Here is a 20,387-nt window from a genome sequence, read left to right on the forward strand (position 1 = left end):
TATGAAAAATAAAACTGCCAGCCACTATATGTTTATCCCCTAACACTTATGTCCCTTGCTAAAAATGATAAGCAGTACCAGTGACTCCTGCCATAAGTATAAGAAAAGTTTGGGTAACTCCCATTCCTATCACCTCCAGTGAAGAACAGGGAGTCTCCTGGAATGTACTAAAATTTTCTCAGGACTGCAATCTGATTCAAACCAGTTCATAGTTATCTGACTATAAAAGAAGACTGCACATGTTCACTGTCAAGGTGGAAATGAAAATAGAAGGCAAGAAAACCACTTTCTACATTTTCATGATCTTTTTTATTTAACATATATAGTACATGTAAACAAGTGGCATAAAATTGATAAAAATACAATACTCCTACACAATATCAATTTATTCCTGATACAGCCTTTCATTTTCTCCTTAATGTCACTGGCCTACTTTAACAGCACACTTTTCTGCCAAGCATTTTTAGAGGCTTATCTTTTTATGGAAACACTGCCCCAGCTTTGTTTTTTAAAATATCATAGCAATAGCATTTTCAATCACTTCTTTGCCCATTTTTACTTTCCCCATACTAAAGCAAAAATATTTTTAAGTGCTAAAAATATGTAAAATACTGAGTTTTAATACTGCTTTGTCATGTACACTGAACCTACTACTATTCCATGTTACCATAAAAGAATTTAATATCCTACAGCACTGGCTGCTACTGGAGGTGCTCAAGGCTGAGTGTGCCGTGGTCCCTCAGGCTTCTGACTCACCTAAAATAGAAGCAGAGCTTGCTGGTGGCGTTAACATTAAGAAATACTGTTACAAAAGAATTCTTCCAGAAAAAACTTAGACTGCTTTTAATGTTTCCCAGCATATGAAACAATTATAACAGTATTTTAATGTTTTTTGCTATACAGAATTTCCAATCATTACATGTGAACTTACTAGGAAGGGAATTGTTAGAGGGTGAGAAGAATAGAGAATGACTTTAAAAGTATGGTTGAAAAAATATCCTTAACTGCTGGATATGCAACAGCAGGTACGCTAGGTGAGGAACAACTGCAGATAATGCAGAGCACACCTGCCCTCTCCCACCCATGCTGACTCTCTCCTCTTCAGTCCCAAGCGCCTTCTTCCCATTTTTCTGGGATGCTGCATCATTTGATCAAATGTTACTTCTAATCCAAAAATTCCCCAGCTGCTTCCCTATTCTTTTGGAAACTGGTAAAAGCCTAAGAAATAAGATGGTCAAGTAGCAAATGAAAAAGGGTGACTGTACATCTGCAGAATACTGACAGAAGCAATCTCCTAGGCTGACTCCAGGTAAGGAGAAGCCCTGGGAGGTGCCGGCTCTGGGGCAAGGCTGGAGACGGCGCCCCTCACGGAGGGTACACTCAGGTGTGCATGCTGTCTTTGCAGCTGATCAACACAAGCAAACTAGTGCTTCCCCCAGACCAGGCTTGTCCTTGGGCTCTGGTAAGAAGGCAGAAAGAGAACAGCTCTTCTGTGGCTCCCAGGAGTGGGCACCGGAAACCATCCCTGAGGACTCAGGTCTCAAGGACAATCCACAATGAGGTTAATCTGCCTGTGGTTAATAAAGAGAACACTGTATAATTAAATGTGTAGTCAGCCATAATCACGGTTTGCTTAGAATTTAAAACCTGAAAACCCTTTCTCAAAACAATGAAGGTTCATCATTTTGAACAATTTCACTTCACACAAATTAATTTCTAAGAAACAAAAAATTCATATGAGGAATTCAAAGCAGAAACTTTTCAAAATAAAAATAGAAAAGAATAGAGAGGAAGATGAAACACACTCATTCCTCATACTGAAATGATGGTTTTTAGAACCAAAATTATAACATAAGGCTTAAGGCTTTGTCTTAGTAAAGACAGGCAATGTGAAAGTAAAATAGAAAAACTCCATTTGTTTGTCATTATTCATTTACTTTTTTGACAGAAAAATTAGTCATGTTTCATTGTATCTTAGTAGTAAAAGAAGAATTACCATATACTACAGTCTATTGTAAATTATGTCAATCTGAATATACATTAGTTTGTAGATGCATTATATTTGGGATTGTTCAAAATATTTTTTTTTAACTAGAATTAAACATGAAAAAATTTTAAAGTGGTTTAAAGGTATTAAAATATAAACATTTGAATAATACTAAAAATGAGAAAAATACAGTTGCCATTATTTTTTTTTTAACTAAGAATAAGTACTCGATAAACAACTTGAGTAAATAGCATTTATCTGACAAAAGCTTGTGGGTAGGTATAGACACACAATAATGCCATATGGTTGGAAGTTAGAGGGATTTGGTCCTAACCATTATCTTCAAGAGTTCGGATTAAAAATGGGCAGGAAAGGCCTCATTCACAAGAGCAACAGAGAAAAAATGAACATGAGGGAGTGAGATGAACAGGTGATTCCAGAAAGCAAATACCCATATCTGTGCCATCTACTATGACTCAAGTGATGAGAGGGCTGGCAGGACTGAAAACCTTCGTGAACACTGCACTGTCCAAAGACAAGAGCAGAAGGTGAAGGAGTAAGAAAGGGGCGTTAAGAGTCCATAAACTGTAAGGAAGCCCTAACATAATTCAGAACTGATTACATTTTCATATCGCCTTTGTCATGGCCCATCATGTATTTTTACACAGCTGGGTTTGCTCACTTTAGCACAAATATTTAAGTCAAGTACAAGCATATACTCATTTGCATAGCAAATTTTAAGGGGTGTATTGAAATGGTAACCAACTGATAAGGGTATATGCCATTTTCACAATCAGAATAACATTCAAATTTACCAAATAAAATGTTTTCTATTTGAAAACAGTTACTTATAAGTTTTTGTGATATGAATTAAAAATAATACATGACTTAGTAGCAAAACATTAAAACCATTACTGATGTAATTCTCTGTAGGCAGCAGGTCAGGAAGTAGTAGTCATTCTTTGATAACTTCTAGGACTTTGTAAACACTGTTCTGGAATACAGTGGTGAAGTGAGGCTTGGATTCCTTCACCAAGAGGTTACATAAGGGAGTTTTCCCAGCGTTGGCAGGATCTTCCACATCCCAAATTTCAGGCATGCTGCAACCAGGCCTAGAAAAAAATGAATGTATCCATTAAAAATCAGTGCACATTATATATCTGCAGATAAAGCAGAGCATACTTTCCATATTCCTGATCTCATTTCATTTTTTTTCTGTTTTAAAAAATCCTATGACAGTTATTAATATTTTAGTAAGCTGCCATAATTCGTCTTTAGGACAAGGTAATGCAGCAGAGGTGACCAGACCTGCAGAATACATGCATGTAGGTGCTGGAGCAAGAGATACCTCAGTGAAATTCTGCCCCAGTTACTTACCAAGAATGCAGTGTTGGGCTGTTTCTTTCACTCATCTCAGTTTCCACACATGTGAAATGCCCATGACATAGATTTGTTGTGAGGACTGAGAGAGAACAGGTATCTAGTATCATGCTCAGCACACACAAATATATATTGATTTTCAAAAAGTATAAATGGCAAATATGCTTAGTTTATAGGGAAGTTGCATTAATTGTATTCTACATGCATCTATTTAAAGAAAATCTGGTAGTTTTAAGCTTATATCTTGGCAAAATGCGGAATTAAATCTTAAAAGTAATGTAGTTTTAAAAAGAATGGTGCAAGAGAGTTTGGCACCAAGTGATATTTGCCTAAATAAGCGCTTCAGAAAAACTTCACGATTTATTTTAAATTAAGAACACTTTCATAGATATAACTTCTGGAGTCTGATAAAGTCCTTTTCTCATTTGGTTCTTGAGAAATCTTATGAAACACAAAAATATATGAAAAATTATAGAGAATTGACCACTGCTTATGTTTTGTCATAGTTGCTTCACTTGTTTTTGAAATAACGGAAAAAACCATTTCCAACGAGTTCCTGTGAGTTCAGTGGCAATCCTACTTGGGTCTCCCCCACGTGGCAGGGGAGTAGCTGTTTCCCCTTTTTTTAAATAATAGCTTTAATCTTAAAGTAATCTGCCATTATAAAAATATCAAAATACAGAACTAAACAAAGAAAAAACTGAAAAGTCAGTCATCTCCAATGTCATTTCCCAGAGGTGGTGTCTATAAACATTCAGCATATATTCTGCAAGAGCTTTTTTTAATGATCATACACATACACAATTGCAGATAAGAAAATATTCATATATACAGATGTTTCAGAGTTGGTTTCATGAAAATGGGTTTATCCTGGAACTTGGAACAATAAAATTAGGTCATTTTCACCATCTTAGTATGGATAAAAACCTTCTTCATTGGTTTTAATAGTTTTTAGGTTGTATGTGTTATTTAACCTCTCCTTTATGAATGGATATTATAATTGTTTCCCATTTTATAATTAAAAGCAATGCTGTTATCAACATTCCCATGCCTATCTTTCTTTTGCAAGTTAAAACATCAAGAGGCAGCGTTATCATTCAATCACAGAGCTACACAGTTTTTCATTTTTCCTTGGTCAGATTAAGGGAAGTTTTGCCAATGACTGTCCCCATGACAGTGGGTTCCAGTGCAATGTCCTCACTAATACTGGATTTCATGCACTTCGAATGTCTAGATAATAAGGTTGATTTGGGGTTTCCAAATTTTAATTTTCTCAAGCAAGTCAAGGTCAATCTGTTTCACACTGAAGAGCAAGAAGTGGTAGAGTGAGTAACACAGGAAGTAGAAAACTACTCTGAGTTTTCCAGAGTTGGATATCTTTTAGGAAAAAAGAGCAAAAAGCTGCTTCTGTGAGCTCTATGAGCCTGCTATGATGCCCTTTTTAGTCTGTTTGTGAGTTTCCTGAGATTTCCCCCAAGTTAGTCAGCTGTATCTTCTAATAATATTAGTGATGCTGGACATGGTGGTCCACACTGTAGTCCCTGCTATCTGACAGCCTGAGCAAGGAGGATTGCTTAAGGATAGGAATGCAAACAACCTAGGAAACATAAGGAAAGCTCACTAAAAAAAAAAAAAAAAAAGGATTAGTGAGAATCTGAATAATTTTTTTCTGAATATATATATTTTAATTTTATGTCGGCTCTAATACTAGAATTACTGAAAGAAAGCAGGGTACTAAGTAGTGAACTAAAAACTCATCTACAATTTACATTCAGGTGTACTTTAGTACTCGTATTGGTAGACAGACTGTGATGTATTTAAGGACTAATCAAGGCATTCAATAAAGCCACTTGCAAAGAGATCATGTATGTATCAGTGCTCATAAATGTGCCAGGCACAGATTAAGCACTGGATAAACATTTATCCCCCTTCCCTTCCCTCTTCTGAGTCCCCATTTGCTTCCCAGGTTCTGACATATTTTTATGTTTCAGTAATCTACAGGTGTCTCTGGCTGGCATAACCAATGGAGAGTGAAGGTCACAGTGATAAAGAAAATTCCAATTCTGTTAGAAACTTTTGTCAAGAAACGCAGTTCTTCCTACTGTAGATATCAACATGAGATAAATATTTGTCATTCTTCCTTTTCCTCTCAAGTGTCCCATTTGCTTCTTGGTCAGAAAAGAAAGCACAGTTTTCATATTGTTTCAGGTTGCTCAGAGCGGAGCCAAGAGCTCAGAGTCTGGCTGAAAGCTTTAAAAAACTGACAGTGTTTGGTTAACGAGTGGGGAAAACAGATAAAAGAAATGCTTCTGGACTCCTGCTGCAACCAACACAACTATGGCACATCCAGGTCACGACGGGGGAAACACAGCACCCAGCTTATGAGTCTAAGTGCTCATAAGGGACCTGAAGCTAGTTGAATAGCTGCTGCCTTTATATTCCTTCTTGTGTACATAAAACAGTGTCTGCCTATCAGAACATGACATTACTACAGTTATGCAAATCCGAAGAGCATTCCCAACACTTCAGAATGTAAAGCCTCTGCAATTTGCACATATTCAAAAAACTTTGCAAGAGTCTAGAAAAAAAAGGGAATAATCTTGAGTCAAGGTTCACTGCTTGGAAGAAAAAATACTATGAAAATTATTTTATGTTCCAGCAACGTGAAGTAAAGAGAAGCCCAAGAAAATAAAGATCCCAATTTTGTAGAAACTTCTGTCAAGAAGCTTTCTTCTTATTGTAAATGTTAGCCCACCACTGATTTATTATAATGTCCTTATAGCACTGTTATAAGAGATGCTTATACCTTTTTCGTCCTAGATTTGTAAATTAAAGGTTAGTACACGAGTTTCATATATATAGATATATACATATCATATTTAAATTGATATTATCATAAGTAAAGCATTTCCTAAACTATAAGAACAATAACATTTTCTATAAATCCTGATTAAATTCAAGTACTCTGGTACAAATTCATAGAAAAAGCAGTTAACAATTATTTTAGTTCCCTTTTGGGCAAAGTTGAGTAGATGTTATGAAACAGCACTATTTGCACACCATTTTGTCTTAACAGTCTTGTGTATTGATGGAATATATGGTGGGCAAGTATAATCAAGCCACAGATACAGCACAGAAATAGCTACAGATACACTGAGAATCTTTGAAATGATACTGTTCCATAAAATAGTCTTGATTTCTGGTGAAACTGCATGTGCCGGGCTCCTCGTGGATAAAAGCTTTGGTCCTTTAATAGCAGCCTTCTATCTGTCATCTGCTGTCTAGTCACCAAGTGCAGCATTTCTACACACTCAAGTCAGCATCTACATTTGCTTTTGGGATATTACTGACACCTGTAGCTATACTCTGATTAGTGAACTCTGTGAAAACAGAAATTTTTAAACTACAAACTCAAGAGAGAAACTATTGTTTGAAACTATAAACTTTCAAATTATGAACTCATGGGTCACAGCTGATTTATTTCCCACTCATTTAAGGTGACACAGCAAGAGTTTCATTCTCCATTGATAAGAATCCATCACATTCATTCACTGGACACCACACAGTACAGAGATTTGGTTTAGACCATAAAAGCCCTGACTCTCAGCTGCTTGGACCACTTTACTACAATGAGACTACCTATTATTTGGTCTCAGACTCTGGAAATCTTTTGAAAGAAAACACTCAGCTTTAAGTAAAAGATTTTTTAAAAAAACATCAAAGGTAAATATAAATAACTTGGGAGATTATCAATCAGTTCTAATATCCCCTTAAAGTTGTTGAGTACATACAAATCATTAGAAACAGATACTTATAACAAGAAGAAACCTCCAAAATAATAATCTAAAAAGCTTTTTCCACTTATACACTGCAAAGTGTTAAATATACACATGCAAAAAATATATACTACATAAATATAAATAAAACACTTAAATATTTTAAATATATCACCAGCAAAATGCCTGTTGTGAGCCTAAATTGACTCTTCATGTTTTAGGATTATAAAATATTTACTGTGTTGAATACTCACTTGGATCTTCTTACACACCATGACTCTTCTAGAATATAATAATTCACTTTTAACTTTATCAATTCTTGCTTCACTTCTTCAGCTGCTTTTCGACTATACATTGAGTATACTATTTTCGTTCTGGCTCTTCAAGGAAAAATATGTGGGCAGAAAAATTTAAGATTAAAAGGATAGAATTGACATTATTTGGAAGAAAATCTGGAATGGGACAGAAAGAAAGACCATACAGAAGAATCAAGGAAATAGTAGATTCCTCACAGGAGTGCCTGCTAAGGGGCAATGGTGAGGTTGAAGCTGAGGGCAGACTAGCCCTAAAGTCCTAAGGGAAGAGTGTGACTTTAACACGTGTGTGTTTCTTTTTGTTCGCTGTTTTTAAATTCTTCACCATTCTATCACACTCTTTGTATGGAACCCTTGGTGTGGATAGGGATGATCTATAACAAACACAACCGAGCTATTCTAAAAGGTCAAGTGTTCCAAAGCTTGATATCAACAATACTCAGCATTAAATGGTCCTCCATTTGACTTCTAGATTTATGAAAAATTAAACTTATTTAACAAAATACAGAAAAGTGAGAAATTATACTCCATTTATATATGATCTATCAAAATGTATGAATGATTCTACTGTCATGTACAACTAATTAGAACAAATAAAAATTTTTTAAAAAGCATTGGAACAGTAAAAAAAATTGCTCTGGAAATTTGTTGTAATTGATTTTTAAATAAAAAGCTTTATTATTTATAAAATGTACATCCTGCTGTTATAGAAAATAATATACTAATAGGATTCACGTAAGCATTTAGGAAATAAATAGCTTTACCTACTTTAAGAATCTACATCAAATTTAAATATATTTTCTCTTCTAAGAGAACGCAAGGTTGTAATTTATGGGGAAAAAAGTCTTCAAAAACAAAAACACCCAAGACATTCTCTAGCAGGCAAAATTGGTGAAAAGCAGAAAAAAACTTCCTTGGAATGAGACTATATTTCAACTGACTCCTCAGAATTCAAGAAGAATGACCTGTAAGAAGAAAACCTTAATAAAAACGGAGTCAGTGATTTTCTGGGGTAACTGCAGGATAATGACTAAGGACTTGGATATTTTGGAAACTTGTTAACCTGCAGACAATTGGTATATGATTTCTTTCTTTCTGCTTGGGAGAAAAGACAACTCCACAGGTTATAATTTTACTGCCCTATGGAGCCTATCAGTTTTTCTTTCTTTCTTTCTTTTTTTTTTTTTTTTTTCCCCAGCACAGCAGTCTTATTTCAGCATTCCATTCCTGGATCCTGTAAATCTCAGTTTCCTGCATCCATTTTGAAACCCTCCTCATTTTGCTTGTTTCACTCACTATTCATATGGAAAATTTCTTTCAAACGACATGAGAGGTACTAACCTTAAGCCCGCATCTTCATAATGTGGATGGTTCACAACTGGCCGAAGGGCAGACAACTTTACACTTGCCATAGTGGGCATGGCACCTGCAAACACCGCATCTGGAAACAAGCAGAAAGCCCAAGGAGGACACTGGCAAGTGTGAGAAGGGGTTTCCTTCTAGTTCAACTCAGTTATCCCACAGGTGAGAGCTGAGGCCCAGGGAGATTCATTACTTAAAGATTTAATGGCAGAAAGCATGAAGTCATATGGCCGAGTAATCAGAGGTCAGCAACCAGGCTTGGATAAATTGTTTTCCTTGGAAATCAGAGCTTTATCACCTCATCATTGAGGATTTCTTTTCTTTTTCAATGTCTCAGAAATCTCACTTGATTCTAGGGAAGAAGTATCAAATTGACTAGGAAAGTTTTATAGCACCAAGGAATTCTGGAAGATGGTTTACTATTCAATCATATTAAATGACTTGATATTCAATACTAGAACAATAGTTTCCTTTTCAATACATGAATAAAAGATTGCACTCCATGAGTTCAAGAAGGAATGTAAAGGACTAATACTAAAAATTATTTTAAAAAAATAAGTGCAATAAAAGTATTTTAAATGTGGCATTTACAATTTTGGATCAAATTTGAAAAAAAATTCAAATTTATAGAAAAATAGCAGAATAAAATACCAAGAAAATATGCATAACATTAACATTTTCCCTGAAAATCATTTAATAAGCAGGACTAATACCTACTACCTGACGCTTTCTGTTTTTTTGGATTCACTACAAGCAGCACTGCTGAGAAACAATGAATCACTGGAAATAACTTGGGTAGGATTTTGCAGTAGTATATGAAATTGTGAGAAAATCCCTCACTAAATGTCTTTTTACCTGGTTTGGTGCTATATTTGATCCATTCTATAAGTTCTTCCTGTGGCAAATTGCTGAACTCCCCTACAATATTCCACTGGGTTTGAAGATTTGCTGAACCTTGAATTGACATTGCTGCTAATACAGCAAAAACAACAGCACCAGGATGTACTTTGCAAAAGAGCCATCCAAATAACTAAAACCAAATTAAGAATACATTGATAATTGTTAGTACAGAACAGCAAGTATCCAATTAGGAAAAGATCTTCCCAGAAAAGAACATGCTTTCTGCTAGAGTCCCAAATTAGGAATACATATCCTAAGGAAAGGTTCCAGGACAAAATCCACAGGATCAAAAGAATTCTATCATTAGCTTTAGGTAAGTGCGACAGGACTTAAGAAGCTGTTCTCTCAACCAGCTCTCTATACTCCACATTCAGGAAGGGCCAGGACCAGCTACACAATTTACAAGGCCCTTGTTCAAAATCATTAAGTAGTTAGAAACAGCAAAAACAAGTATTAACTCAAGTGCAGGGTTCTTGTGAATTCAGGGTCCTATGCAGAGGTGACACAAGAGGCCCCAGTCCCGGGAAGCTAGGCCTGGCTAAGGCTCTCTATTACTTGTCACATTGTGAGATGGGTTTGAAGACAAAAAATACCCAACCAGCCTCCTTTCCTGTCCCAGCCTAGAGAAGTCAGAAACCAGGGAAAGTGGTGCCTCTCTAACACAGTTCTGACATTCTGATGGGGAAACTTGAAGCTGGTCATTTATTCCAAACTCAGATAGTACACACTCAGTATCAGCATTTTGTTCTGACTCTTCACTCCTTAATATTATTTCTCTGTATGTCTGCAGGGTTGGATCTCAAGCTTCTTGAGGTCATTTATACATTTTGGTGGGTATTTTATTTTTCTGTCTGTTACTATATTCTCATCCCTAGACACCTGTAATTTAGTAAATATTTGCTACATTTGAGAGAGGTGCTACTTTTGCACGTTGGCTGGTTGAATGATGAGAAGGTGACGGTATACAGAAGCATAAATCAGTGAATGAAGAGCAAGGGAAGAGTCACCAGGAAATACAAGCAGTAAATAACCAAGGATGGATTAAACTAAATTTTAAAAAGTGAAAATTAGGAACGGAAAAAGAAATGTATAGTCAATAAATGAAAAAATAAGCTTGATACTGAAGAACATATAATTTATAACTTGAAGTTAATTATTAGAATTCTTTGTGATATTAATGTAAAATAATTATTTCTATAATTAAGTCCTGCTTTCTAGCAACACTTGTATTTATCCCTCATGAATTCAGCCTGCACAGATGAGTGCTGTTAAATAGTAGTACCAAGGACTATTTTGGAAGTTAGAAGACTATGCAGTGATCAGTGTTAGTCCTTATACTTTAAAAAGATGAATACAAAACCATAAAGAACTTTAATGACTTACAGAACCATGGGTAACTCAACATTACTTTAGGGTCATTTGATAATCAAGACTGGGGTCAAATTATTATAGTACTTAAAACTCCACCATTATGACCATGTTACCTGTCTAGAGCAGATCAAGGAAGCCATAACGCACATGTGTGGTGTCAAGAAGAGTTTTAGTCTCATAATCAAAATGCCAAGGGCTGTATATGCTAACAGTTGCAATGCATGATAAACCAGCTGAAAGGAAAAAAAATGTATTTACTCCTACTATTCTTGAAGTTTAAGAATATACTGTTAAACTGGTGAATATAAAGAAACTGGTGAATATAAAGAAAAGGCTCCTTTTTCCTTTGTAACAAAGATTAATACTGTTTTCATTTCAGAAATTTCTAAAGTAGTTCTTAAGATTTACTTTCGAACTGTACCATTTCAGTAGAAGGCTTAAAATTTAAAGTCTCTAAGGCAAGTACTTCTGTAATTCCAGTGAAGTCAAGCCTGCTGTTAATAAAGCTTACATTTCTGACTCTACCTTGGTGCTACCACCAGACTAAGGCAAGGAGAGTGGTAAAAGAAATGACTGCTCCTGAGCTGCCATGAAAGCCAGGCTGGCTCTAAAGGAGATTGCAGCAGCAGCCCATCACAGTCACTGAAGCTGCAGGATAACCTGAGCGGGAGGAAAAGTAGTTACCAAATCATACAGACACCTCACAACTGTGTCTCAATGAGCTCCAGAAATCAACTGCTGTTACTATGAGGATTATCCAAGTAGACCAAATGAACTTCCTACTTGTTTCAACAAATGATGGCCAGTGAATCTGCATATAGCATTCTCATAGAAACATGTACTGGGCTATTCTGAAGATGATTAATGACAATTGCCAACAAACCAAGAAACCAAAACTACAAAGGAAGATCAAATATATATATAAACATTAAGATAAGTGTGAGTAGCTTCTGCCGGGGGAAAAAAAAAAGATAAGTGTCAGTAATGTTAAGTCTTTACCTCTCCATGATCAAACTGGTGTTTTCTGAAACAGAAAAAGTACTGCTATTAAAGCGTTACCAAAGCACTTACTTCATTTATTTGCATTTTTATTTTATGAATATAAGTTTTACAACTTCTATAGTATTCCCCCACATATATGTAAATAAAATAACTAAAAGTTATTTACCAAAACCAGTATTATAACCATTTAAGACAGTTTATTTTTTAAAATGACAATGTTGTATTATATCCTGAATCTATGACTACTTGGGTATTTATTATGACAATAGCATGTTGTGGTGTACCAGATCCCTCATTGGTGACATGCTAGCAAAACAGAGTGCAAAAGAACTCTGCAGCTTCATATTCCCACACACTTGCTTCCCACCCCCAGTGGAAGTGGATCCCACACTTCCCCCATACTCTGCTGCTGCAATAGAGACAACTGAAAGTTGGGGAATCACACACTAGAATTTTCTCAGCACTGGCTGTAGAATATACAAATATTCACAACATTCCACCTTTAACTTTTCTTGACAGCCCTCCTTTCTATAGGAAGATTCATGACTAGAGGCTGGTGAGTCTTGTCCACATCTCTCCCTATTACACCACTGATGCTCATCATAGCAATAAAAGCAATCTTTTAAAATGGTAAGCTGGTTGTGCCACTCTGACTTAAAAGCCTGTGAGGGCACCCTTTGAGATTAATGTGAACTCACAAATCCCACCACACTGTACTTGATCTTCCTAAGCTGGCTCCACTTGGCTCTTCCCATGCTGCCTCTGGTGCTCTTGCCACAGACTAATTCACCCCTTACAACATGAGAGAGGCCTCTGGCTATCCTACATCCAGTGTCCTCACACTGAGCACTCCTACACCCCTTCCCTGACTTATCTTTCTACACAGAAAAAGTTCTCATTAGTCTCTACTAAAGTGAATCCTTCAGGAGTTCAGGGTTCAAATCAATCCATTCATCCATCCATTCAATTTCATTGAGCACTCAACACTCTGGAAACAGGAGTAACAAGACAGGGAAAAAAAATCTTTACCCTCACAGAGCTTACATATAAGTCAAAGGAGACAAACAAAAAGCAAATACGCATGTCACATAGTGACAAATGCTGCAGAGAACAGGAAACAGAGTGAAAGATGCAGGGGGCATGAGGTACCTGGAAAGGCAGGCTATTAATCAGTCTGATCACCTAGTTAGTGACATCTAAAGGAGCTGAGAGAGGGAGCACTGAAGACCCTGCAGAAAGAATACTTCAGGCTGAGAGAGGAAAACGATGCAAGAGCTCCACGGCAGGGAGGTTCTGATGTGCTAACCACCAAGTCAGCGTGCTGAGAGAAGAGGGAAAGGAAAATGAGAGAAGAGTGACAGAAGAGATCACAGTGGATGAGAGGCCAAAAGACACAGGGCTCTAGAGGCCACGATGAGGGCTCTGATTTATTCCAAGTGATTTGGAAAAGTGCTTGAAGAGAGTAGTGACACAATTTGACTTCTGCTGAAAGTCTTTTGCCTGCTGTGCAGAGAACGGACCTTGGCAGCAAGGGCAAAGGGAGGGAGTCAGCAAGGAAGTTAGGAGGTAACAATTCAGGGGTGGTAAGTGTGGTATGGACCAGAATGGAGGTGGTCAGTGCTACTCAAAGTGTGCATATAATTTTGAAGGTAACAATGGCAAGATTTTCAGATGGACTGGGTATGAAAGTGAGATAAAGACCAGGGTCAAAAGTTAGAACAAAAAAATTAAATTAAAAAGAAAGAATGAGGGCTGGGGTGGTGGCTCAGTGGTAGAGCACTTGCCTAGCATGTGTGAGGCTCTGAGTTCGATTCCCAGCACCACATACAAATAAATAAATAAAGGTTCATCAACAACTAATAAAAATATTAATAAAAAAAAAAAAAGAAAGAATGAGACAGGATTTCTGAACTAAGCCACCAGTGGAATGGAGGTACCATATAAGATGGGTATAGAATAGATATTCAGGGTTGTATCCAAATAATTTGAGACTCTCACTAGATACCCAAGGAGAGATGACAAAAAGGCCGTCGAAAGTACAAATCTGGAGTTTAGGAGAGAAGTCTGAGTCAGAGATAGAAAAGTGGGAACTGGCAATATACACCTTCTCTTCTTAATCACTGATCTGTTCCCAAGACCTAGAACAGTGTCTGGAACTAAGAGCTCAATGTTGTTTGAGTGAATGAACAAACATACATCAGTGAACCCCTACATGTGTTTCAGGTAATCTAGCACATAATCTGATTTGAGAATTCAATCTCAAGAATATGGATAATTTATTAGCAAACTCAGCATGTGGAAAAATAAAGAAGGGAAACAGTCCCTTATTCTTTCATGACAAGTAAAAATTAGCAGTTTCTACTTATTGAGCAAATACAATGTTAACATGCATTTATTATCCCAATTTACAGTCAAAACAGGCAAGTTCCAAAGCTACCAAGTATTGACCAGGACTATATTTTGGCTGGCTTCAGGGCTGATACATTTTCCACTACATGATGCTGCCTCTACTCTACTTTGCCACATAGGTCTTTGAATGAAGGAAACACTGGTATGAATGCCTTGATCATTAAAATGTATCACCTACCCCTTACCTTTTTATAATGACATGCCTTTGGCACTTATGCAAAATGAAATATCAACATGCCATTCCCCTTCCAAAAAAGAGCTGTAACTCTACTTGAATTGAAAACCCCAGGAAGTTCAGTGGTTTCTCTGTACTTCTACAGTTGAGTTATCCTTAAAGGGACACTTTTTTTTTTTTTCTGTGAAAGTTCCCCTTTCCTCTTTCAGAGCTGTATACTATAGGCCGTAACTTTATAGCTTCTTCCTGAGCTCTTCAGAAATAATCTCACCTTAGATGAGGAGAAAGTCTGGCAATACACACTAGACCCTTCCTCCTTTCCCCCATCAACTCAAAGGCATCGGGTTTAGGCAAGAGTACAGTCAGCACTATTTTCAAATGAGCACAAGGATCCCCTTAGAAGCACATGCAATAAGCTAGCACTGTGTTGGTAAAACTTATGAGGTGAGGGAATAGGCTGTGTATAGTCGTGCTATAAAAGAAAACTCAGACACACAGAAAATTAACAATCTCTACCCACCCCCAAAATGCACAAAAGAATAAAAATAGAATTAAAATGTCTTTCACTCATTCTTCCATTCCCATGTCTTAACAGTTGTGGATTTATCCTTCCAGATCACTCCTATGAACAAATAAACATATAAAGTCTTCATATTTAAATAAAAGTATAATTGTCCTACATATATATTGTTTGGCAATTTTTAAATCTACTGATATATGATGGAAGTGTTTTTATCAAGATGGCTCAACACTCCACTCTATGACTGGATCATAATTAAATCAATTCCTTCCTAACACATATTCTGGTTGTTTAAATATTTTCACATTGCACATGATAGATACCATAGTAGGCATATCTTTTCCTTATTACTGCATTTCTAGATGATTCATTTACACTGACAGACCTGCTGGCTAAAATCCAGGCCCACTGTGTTGTTTGCTAAACTGCCCTCCCACCTATTTCTTCCTCCTCTTACATGTACTGAATATTATGTTATAAATCTTTTATGCAAAAATGCATATTCTCTTAATTTCTGTGTTTATTTTTGTTTTACTATATTTTAATCTTGACTTTACCTAGAATATTTACTTTGTGTAAAAAGTGAGGTATGGATTCAGCCTTTTATTATCCTGCTCATTTCTTTTTTTTTTTATCTTCTAATTTTTTACAGACTGCATTTTGATTCATTATACACAAATAGGGTACGTCATTTCGTTTCTATGGTTGTACATGACGTAGAGTCATACCATTTGTGTAATCATATATGTACATAGGGTACTGATGTCAGTCTCATTCCACCATTTTTCATACCCCCCTCCCTCTCATTTCTTACAACATAATCTAAAGTTCCCCCATTCTCTCCCTTGCCACTCCCTCACCCCCATTATATATCATTCTCCACTTATCAGGGAAAACATTTGGCCTTTGGTCTTTTGGGATTGGCTTATTTCACTTAGCATGATATTTTCCAATTCCATCCATTTATTTGAAATTGCTATATTATTATTTTTCTTTATGGCTGAATAATATTCCATTGTGTATATATACCACAGTTTCTTTATCCATTCATCTGTAGAAGGGCATCTAGGTTGGTTCCACAATCTAGCTATTATGAAATGAGCTGCTATAAACATTGATATGGCTTTGTTACTGCAATATGCCAATTTTAAGTCCTTTAGGTATAAACCGAGGAGTGGGATAACTGGGTTAAAAGGTGGGTCCATTCCAAATTTTCTGAGGATTCTCCACACTGCTTTCCAGAGTGGCTACCAATTTGCAAATGCACCAGCAATGTAGAAGTGTGCCTTTTTTCCCACATCCACGCCAACATCTATTATTGTTTGTGTTCTTGGTAACTGGAGTAAGATGATATCCTAGAGTTGTTTTAATTTGCATTTCTCTAAATACTACAGATGTTGAACACTTTTTCATATATTTATTAATTGCCTGTAAGTCTTTTTCTGTAAAGTGTCTGTCCAGTTCCTTGGCCCATTTATTGATTGAGTTCTTTGTATTTTGGGTGTAAAGTTTTGTAAGTTCTTTATAAATTTTGGAGATAAGTACTCTTATCTGAAGTGCATGTGGAGATGATTTTCTCCCACTCTGTAGGCTCTCTCTTCACATTCTTGATTGTATCCTTTGCTGAGAAAAAGTTTCTTAGTTTGAGTTCATCCCGTTTATTGATTCTTGCTTTGATTTCTTGTGCTTTGGGAGTCTTGTTGAGGAAGTCTGATCCTAAGCCAACATGATGAAGATTTGGACCTACTTTTTCTTCTATTTGGTGCAGGGTCTCTGGTCTAACTCCTATGTCCTCGATCCATTTTGAGTTCAGTTTTGTGAAGGGTGAAAGATAGAGGTTTAATTTCATTTTATTGCACATGGATTTCCAGTTTTGCCAGCACCATTTGTTGAACAGGCTATCTTTTCTCCATTGTATGTTTTCGGCTCCTTTGGCTAGTATGAGGTGACTGTATTGATGTGGTTTTTTCTGTGTCTTCTATTCTGTACCATTGGTCTGCCTGTCTATTTTGGTGCCAGTACCATGCTGTTTTTGTTACTATTGCTCTGTAGTATAGTTTAATGTCTGGTATTGTGATACCTCCTGTTTCACTTTTTCTACTCAGAATTGTTTTGGCTATTTGAAGTCTCTTATTCTTCCAGATGAAGTTCATAATTGCTTTCTCTATTTCTATGAGGAATGTTATTGGGATTTTAATTGGAATTGCATTGAGTCTGTATAGCACCTTTGGTAGAATAGCCATTTTGACAATGTTAATTCTGCCTATCCAAGAACATGGGAGATCTTTCCATCTTCCAAGTTTTCTTCAATTTCTTTCTTTAATGTTCTATAGTTTTCACTGTAGAGGTCTTTCATCTCTTTTGTTAGATTAATTCCCAAGTATTTTATTTTTTTGAGAGTACTATGGAGTGGTTTTCCTATTTCTCTTTCAGAGGATTCATCACTTATGAATAGAAATGCATTAGATTTGTGAGTGTTGATTTTATATCCTACTACTTTGCTGAATTCATTTATTAGTTCTAGAAGTTTTCTAGTGGAGTTTTTGGATCTCCTAAATATAGGATCATGTCATCAGCAAACAGTGACGGCTTTAGTTCTTCTTTTCCTATTTGTATCCCTTTAATTTCTTTGGTCTGTCTAATTGCTCTGGCAAGTATTTCAAGAACGATGTTGAATAGAAGTGGTGAAAGAAGTGGTGAAAGAGGGCATCCCTATCTTGTTACAGTTTTTAGAGGGAATGCTTTCAGTTTTTCTCCATTAAGAATGATGTTGGCTGTGACCTTAGCATAGATAGCCTTTACAATGTTGAGGTATGTTCCTACTATTCCTATTTTTTCTAGTGTTTTAAGCACAAAGGGGTGCTGTATTTTATCAAATGCTTTCTCAGCATCTATTGAAATAATCATGTGATTCTTAACTTTACGCCTATTGATGTGATGAATTACATTTATTGATTTCCAGATGTTGAACCAACCTTGCATCCCTGGGATAAACCCCACTTGATCATGGTGCACTATCTTTTTAATATATTTTTGTATGTGATTTGCCAGTATTTTATTAAGGATTTTTGCATCTATGTTCATCAGGGATATTGATTAATTGGTCCTTGATGTGTCTTTGCCTGGTTTGGGTATCAGAGTGATACTAGCCTCATAGAATGAATTTGGAAGGGTTCCCTCCTTTTTAATTTCCTGGAATACTTTAAGGAGTACTGGTATCAGTTCTTCTTCAAAGGTCTTGTAGAATTCGGCTGAGAATCCATCTGGTCGTGGGCTTTCCTTGATTGTAGGCTTTTGATGACATCTTCTATATGCTTGAAAGTGATCTGTTTAGATTGTGTACCTCTTCCTGATTCAGTTTGGGAGGATCATATGTCTTTAAAAATTTGTCAACGTCTTTGATATTTTCTATTTTGTTGGAGTATAGATTGTCAAAGTAGCTTCTAATTATGTTATGTATTTCAATGGTGTCTGTCATGATCTTTCCTTTTTCATCACAAATTCTAGTAATTTGAGTTTTCTCTTTCCTTCTCTTCATTAATGTGGCTAGGGGTTTATCAATTTTGTTTACTTTTTCAAAGAACCAACTTTTTGTTTTGTCAATTTTTTGAATTGTTTCTCTTGTTTCAATTTCACTGATTTCAGCTCTGATTTTAATTATTTCCTGTCTTCTACTATTTTTGGTGTTGATCTGTTCTTCTTTTTCTAGGGCTTTGAGATGTAATGTTAGGTCATTTAGTTGTTGACTTTTTTTTTTTTTTTTAATGTATGAGCCCAATGCAATGAACTTTCCTTTTACTTACTGCTTTCAGAGTGTCCCAGAGATTTTGATATGTTGTGTCATTGTTCTCATTTACCTCTAAGAATTTTTTTATTTCTTCCTTGATGTCTTCTGTTATCATTGCATCATTCAATAGCATAATATTTAGTCTCCAGGTACAGGAGTAGTTTTCGTTTGTTATTTTATCGTTCATTTCTAATTGCATTCCATTATGGTCTGGTAGGATACAGGGTAGAATCTATTTTTTTGTATTTACTAATGGCTTCTTTGTGGCATAGCATATGGTCTATTTTGGAGAAAGATCCATGAGCTGCTAAGAAGAAAGTATATTCGCTCAATGATGGATGAAATACTCTGTAAATATCCATTAAGTCTGTATCATTGATTGCATTATTTAGTTCTATAGTTTCTTGGTTCAGTTTTTGTTTGGAAGATTTATCCAGTGGTGAGAGCAGTGTGTTAAAGTCCCCCACTGTTAATGTGTTTTGGCCTATTTGATTCTTAAAATTGAACGGGTTTGTTTGATATACATCGATGCTCCATTGTTTGGGGCATCAATATAATTGCTATATCTTGCTGTTTTATGCTTCCCTTAAGCAGTATGAAATGTCCTTCTTCATCCCTTCTGACTAACCTAAGTTTGAAGTCCACTTTATCTGATATGAGGATGGAGACCCCTGCTTTTTTACTGGGTGCATGTGCATGGTATGTTTTTCCCCATCCTTATCCTGCTCATTTCTTTAAAAAAAAAAAAAAAGCAGTTCATTGGTCTAAAAAACACTTACAGAAAAATTTATTTTCCCTGATTAACTGAGGAAGCTATGTCCTTCAAGTACAGATAATGTGTAGGGCTACTATAAGATTGTACTGGATGAGCTGTGAGGGATAAGTAAGTGATATGCTGTAGGGAATAATGAGAAAGGCTAAGAAGAGGAACGAAAATAATAAAAAATATCAATTACCAAATGCTGGGTATACAACATGCAAATACAAACTTAATACAATGTAAATAATAAATAAATAAAGCAGGTAACAAAATTCATTTTTAAAATATTTTTAGTTATAGATGGACATGCCAGCTTTATTTTATTTATTTTTATGTGCTACTGAGGATTGACCCAGTGCCTCACACATGTCAGGTAAGTACTCTACCACTGAGCCACAATCCAACCCCATAAAATTCTTTATATTTACCTTATATGTGTCTGTTGTTTAGCTAGGATGCTCCACATATCACTAATAATCTGTAAGTAGATTTTTAAATACTTTAGTAAAGATATTTTAAGAAAAAAATTTACAGCATTTTCTGAACTTTAAAACTCTTAATTAAAAATGTTAAGTATGGAAGTAAGAGAACACTCAAAAATACTAATTTACAGCAATACAAACATTTGTGTAATATTTGATCAT

General features: G+C 35.9%; 1 protein-coding gene across 3 annotated transcripts in view; it reads right to left on the bottom strand.

Annotated features, from left to right (window-relative positions):
* Positions 1 to 271: 271 nt before the first annotated feature.
* The window catches only part of DPY19L1 (dpy-19 like C-mannosyltransferase 1), a 108,277-nt gene continuing 88,161 nt past the window's right edge, over positions 272 to 20,387 (bottom strand). For 2 of the 3 annotated variants that reach the window (XM_079151745.1, XM_079151743.1), the window contains 7 exons: positions 20,172 to 20,221; positions 12,090 to 12,114; positions 11,204 to 11,323; positions 9,675 to 9,849; positions 8,799 to 8,898; positions 7,398 to 7,523; positions 272 to 3,099 (listed from right to left, as the gene is read on the bottom strand). In XM_079151745.1, the coding sequence (XP_079007871.1) occupies positions 2,943 to 3,099; positions 7,398 to 7,523; positions 8,799 to 8,898; positions 9,675 to 9,849; positions 11,204 to 11,323; positions 12,090 to 12,114; positions 20,172 to 20,221 (753 nt within the window). In that variant the 3' untranslated portion in view covers positions 272 to 2,942. The remainder of the gene's footprint in view (positions 3,100 to 7,397; positions 7,524 to 8,798; positions 8,899 to 9,674; positions 9,850 to 11,203; positions 11,324 to 12,089; positions 12,115 to 20,171; positions 20,222 to 20,387) is intronic. The other variant, XM_079151744.1, reaches the window with a different exon arrangement.

This window comes from Sciurus vulgaris (assembly GCF_902686455.1).
Source record: "Sciurus vulgaris genome assembly, chromosome: 8".
In the NCBI taxonomy this organism is placed as follows: domain Eukaryota; kingdom Metazoa; phylum Chordata; class Mammalia; order Rodentia; family Sciuridae; genus Sciurus; species Sciurus vulgaris.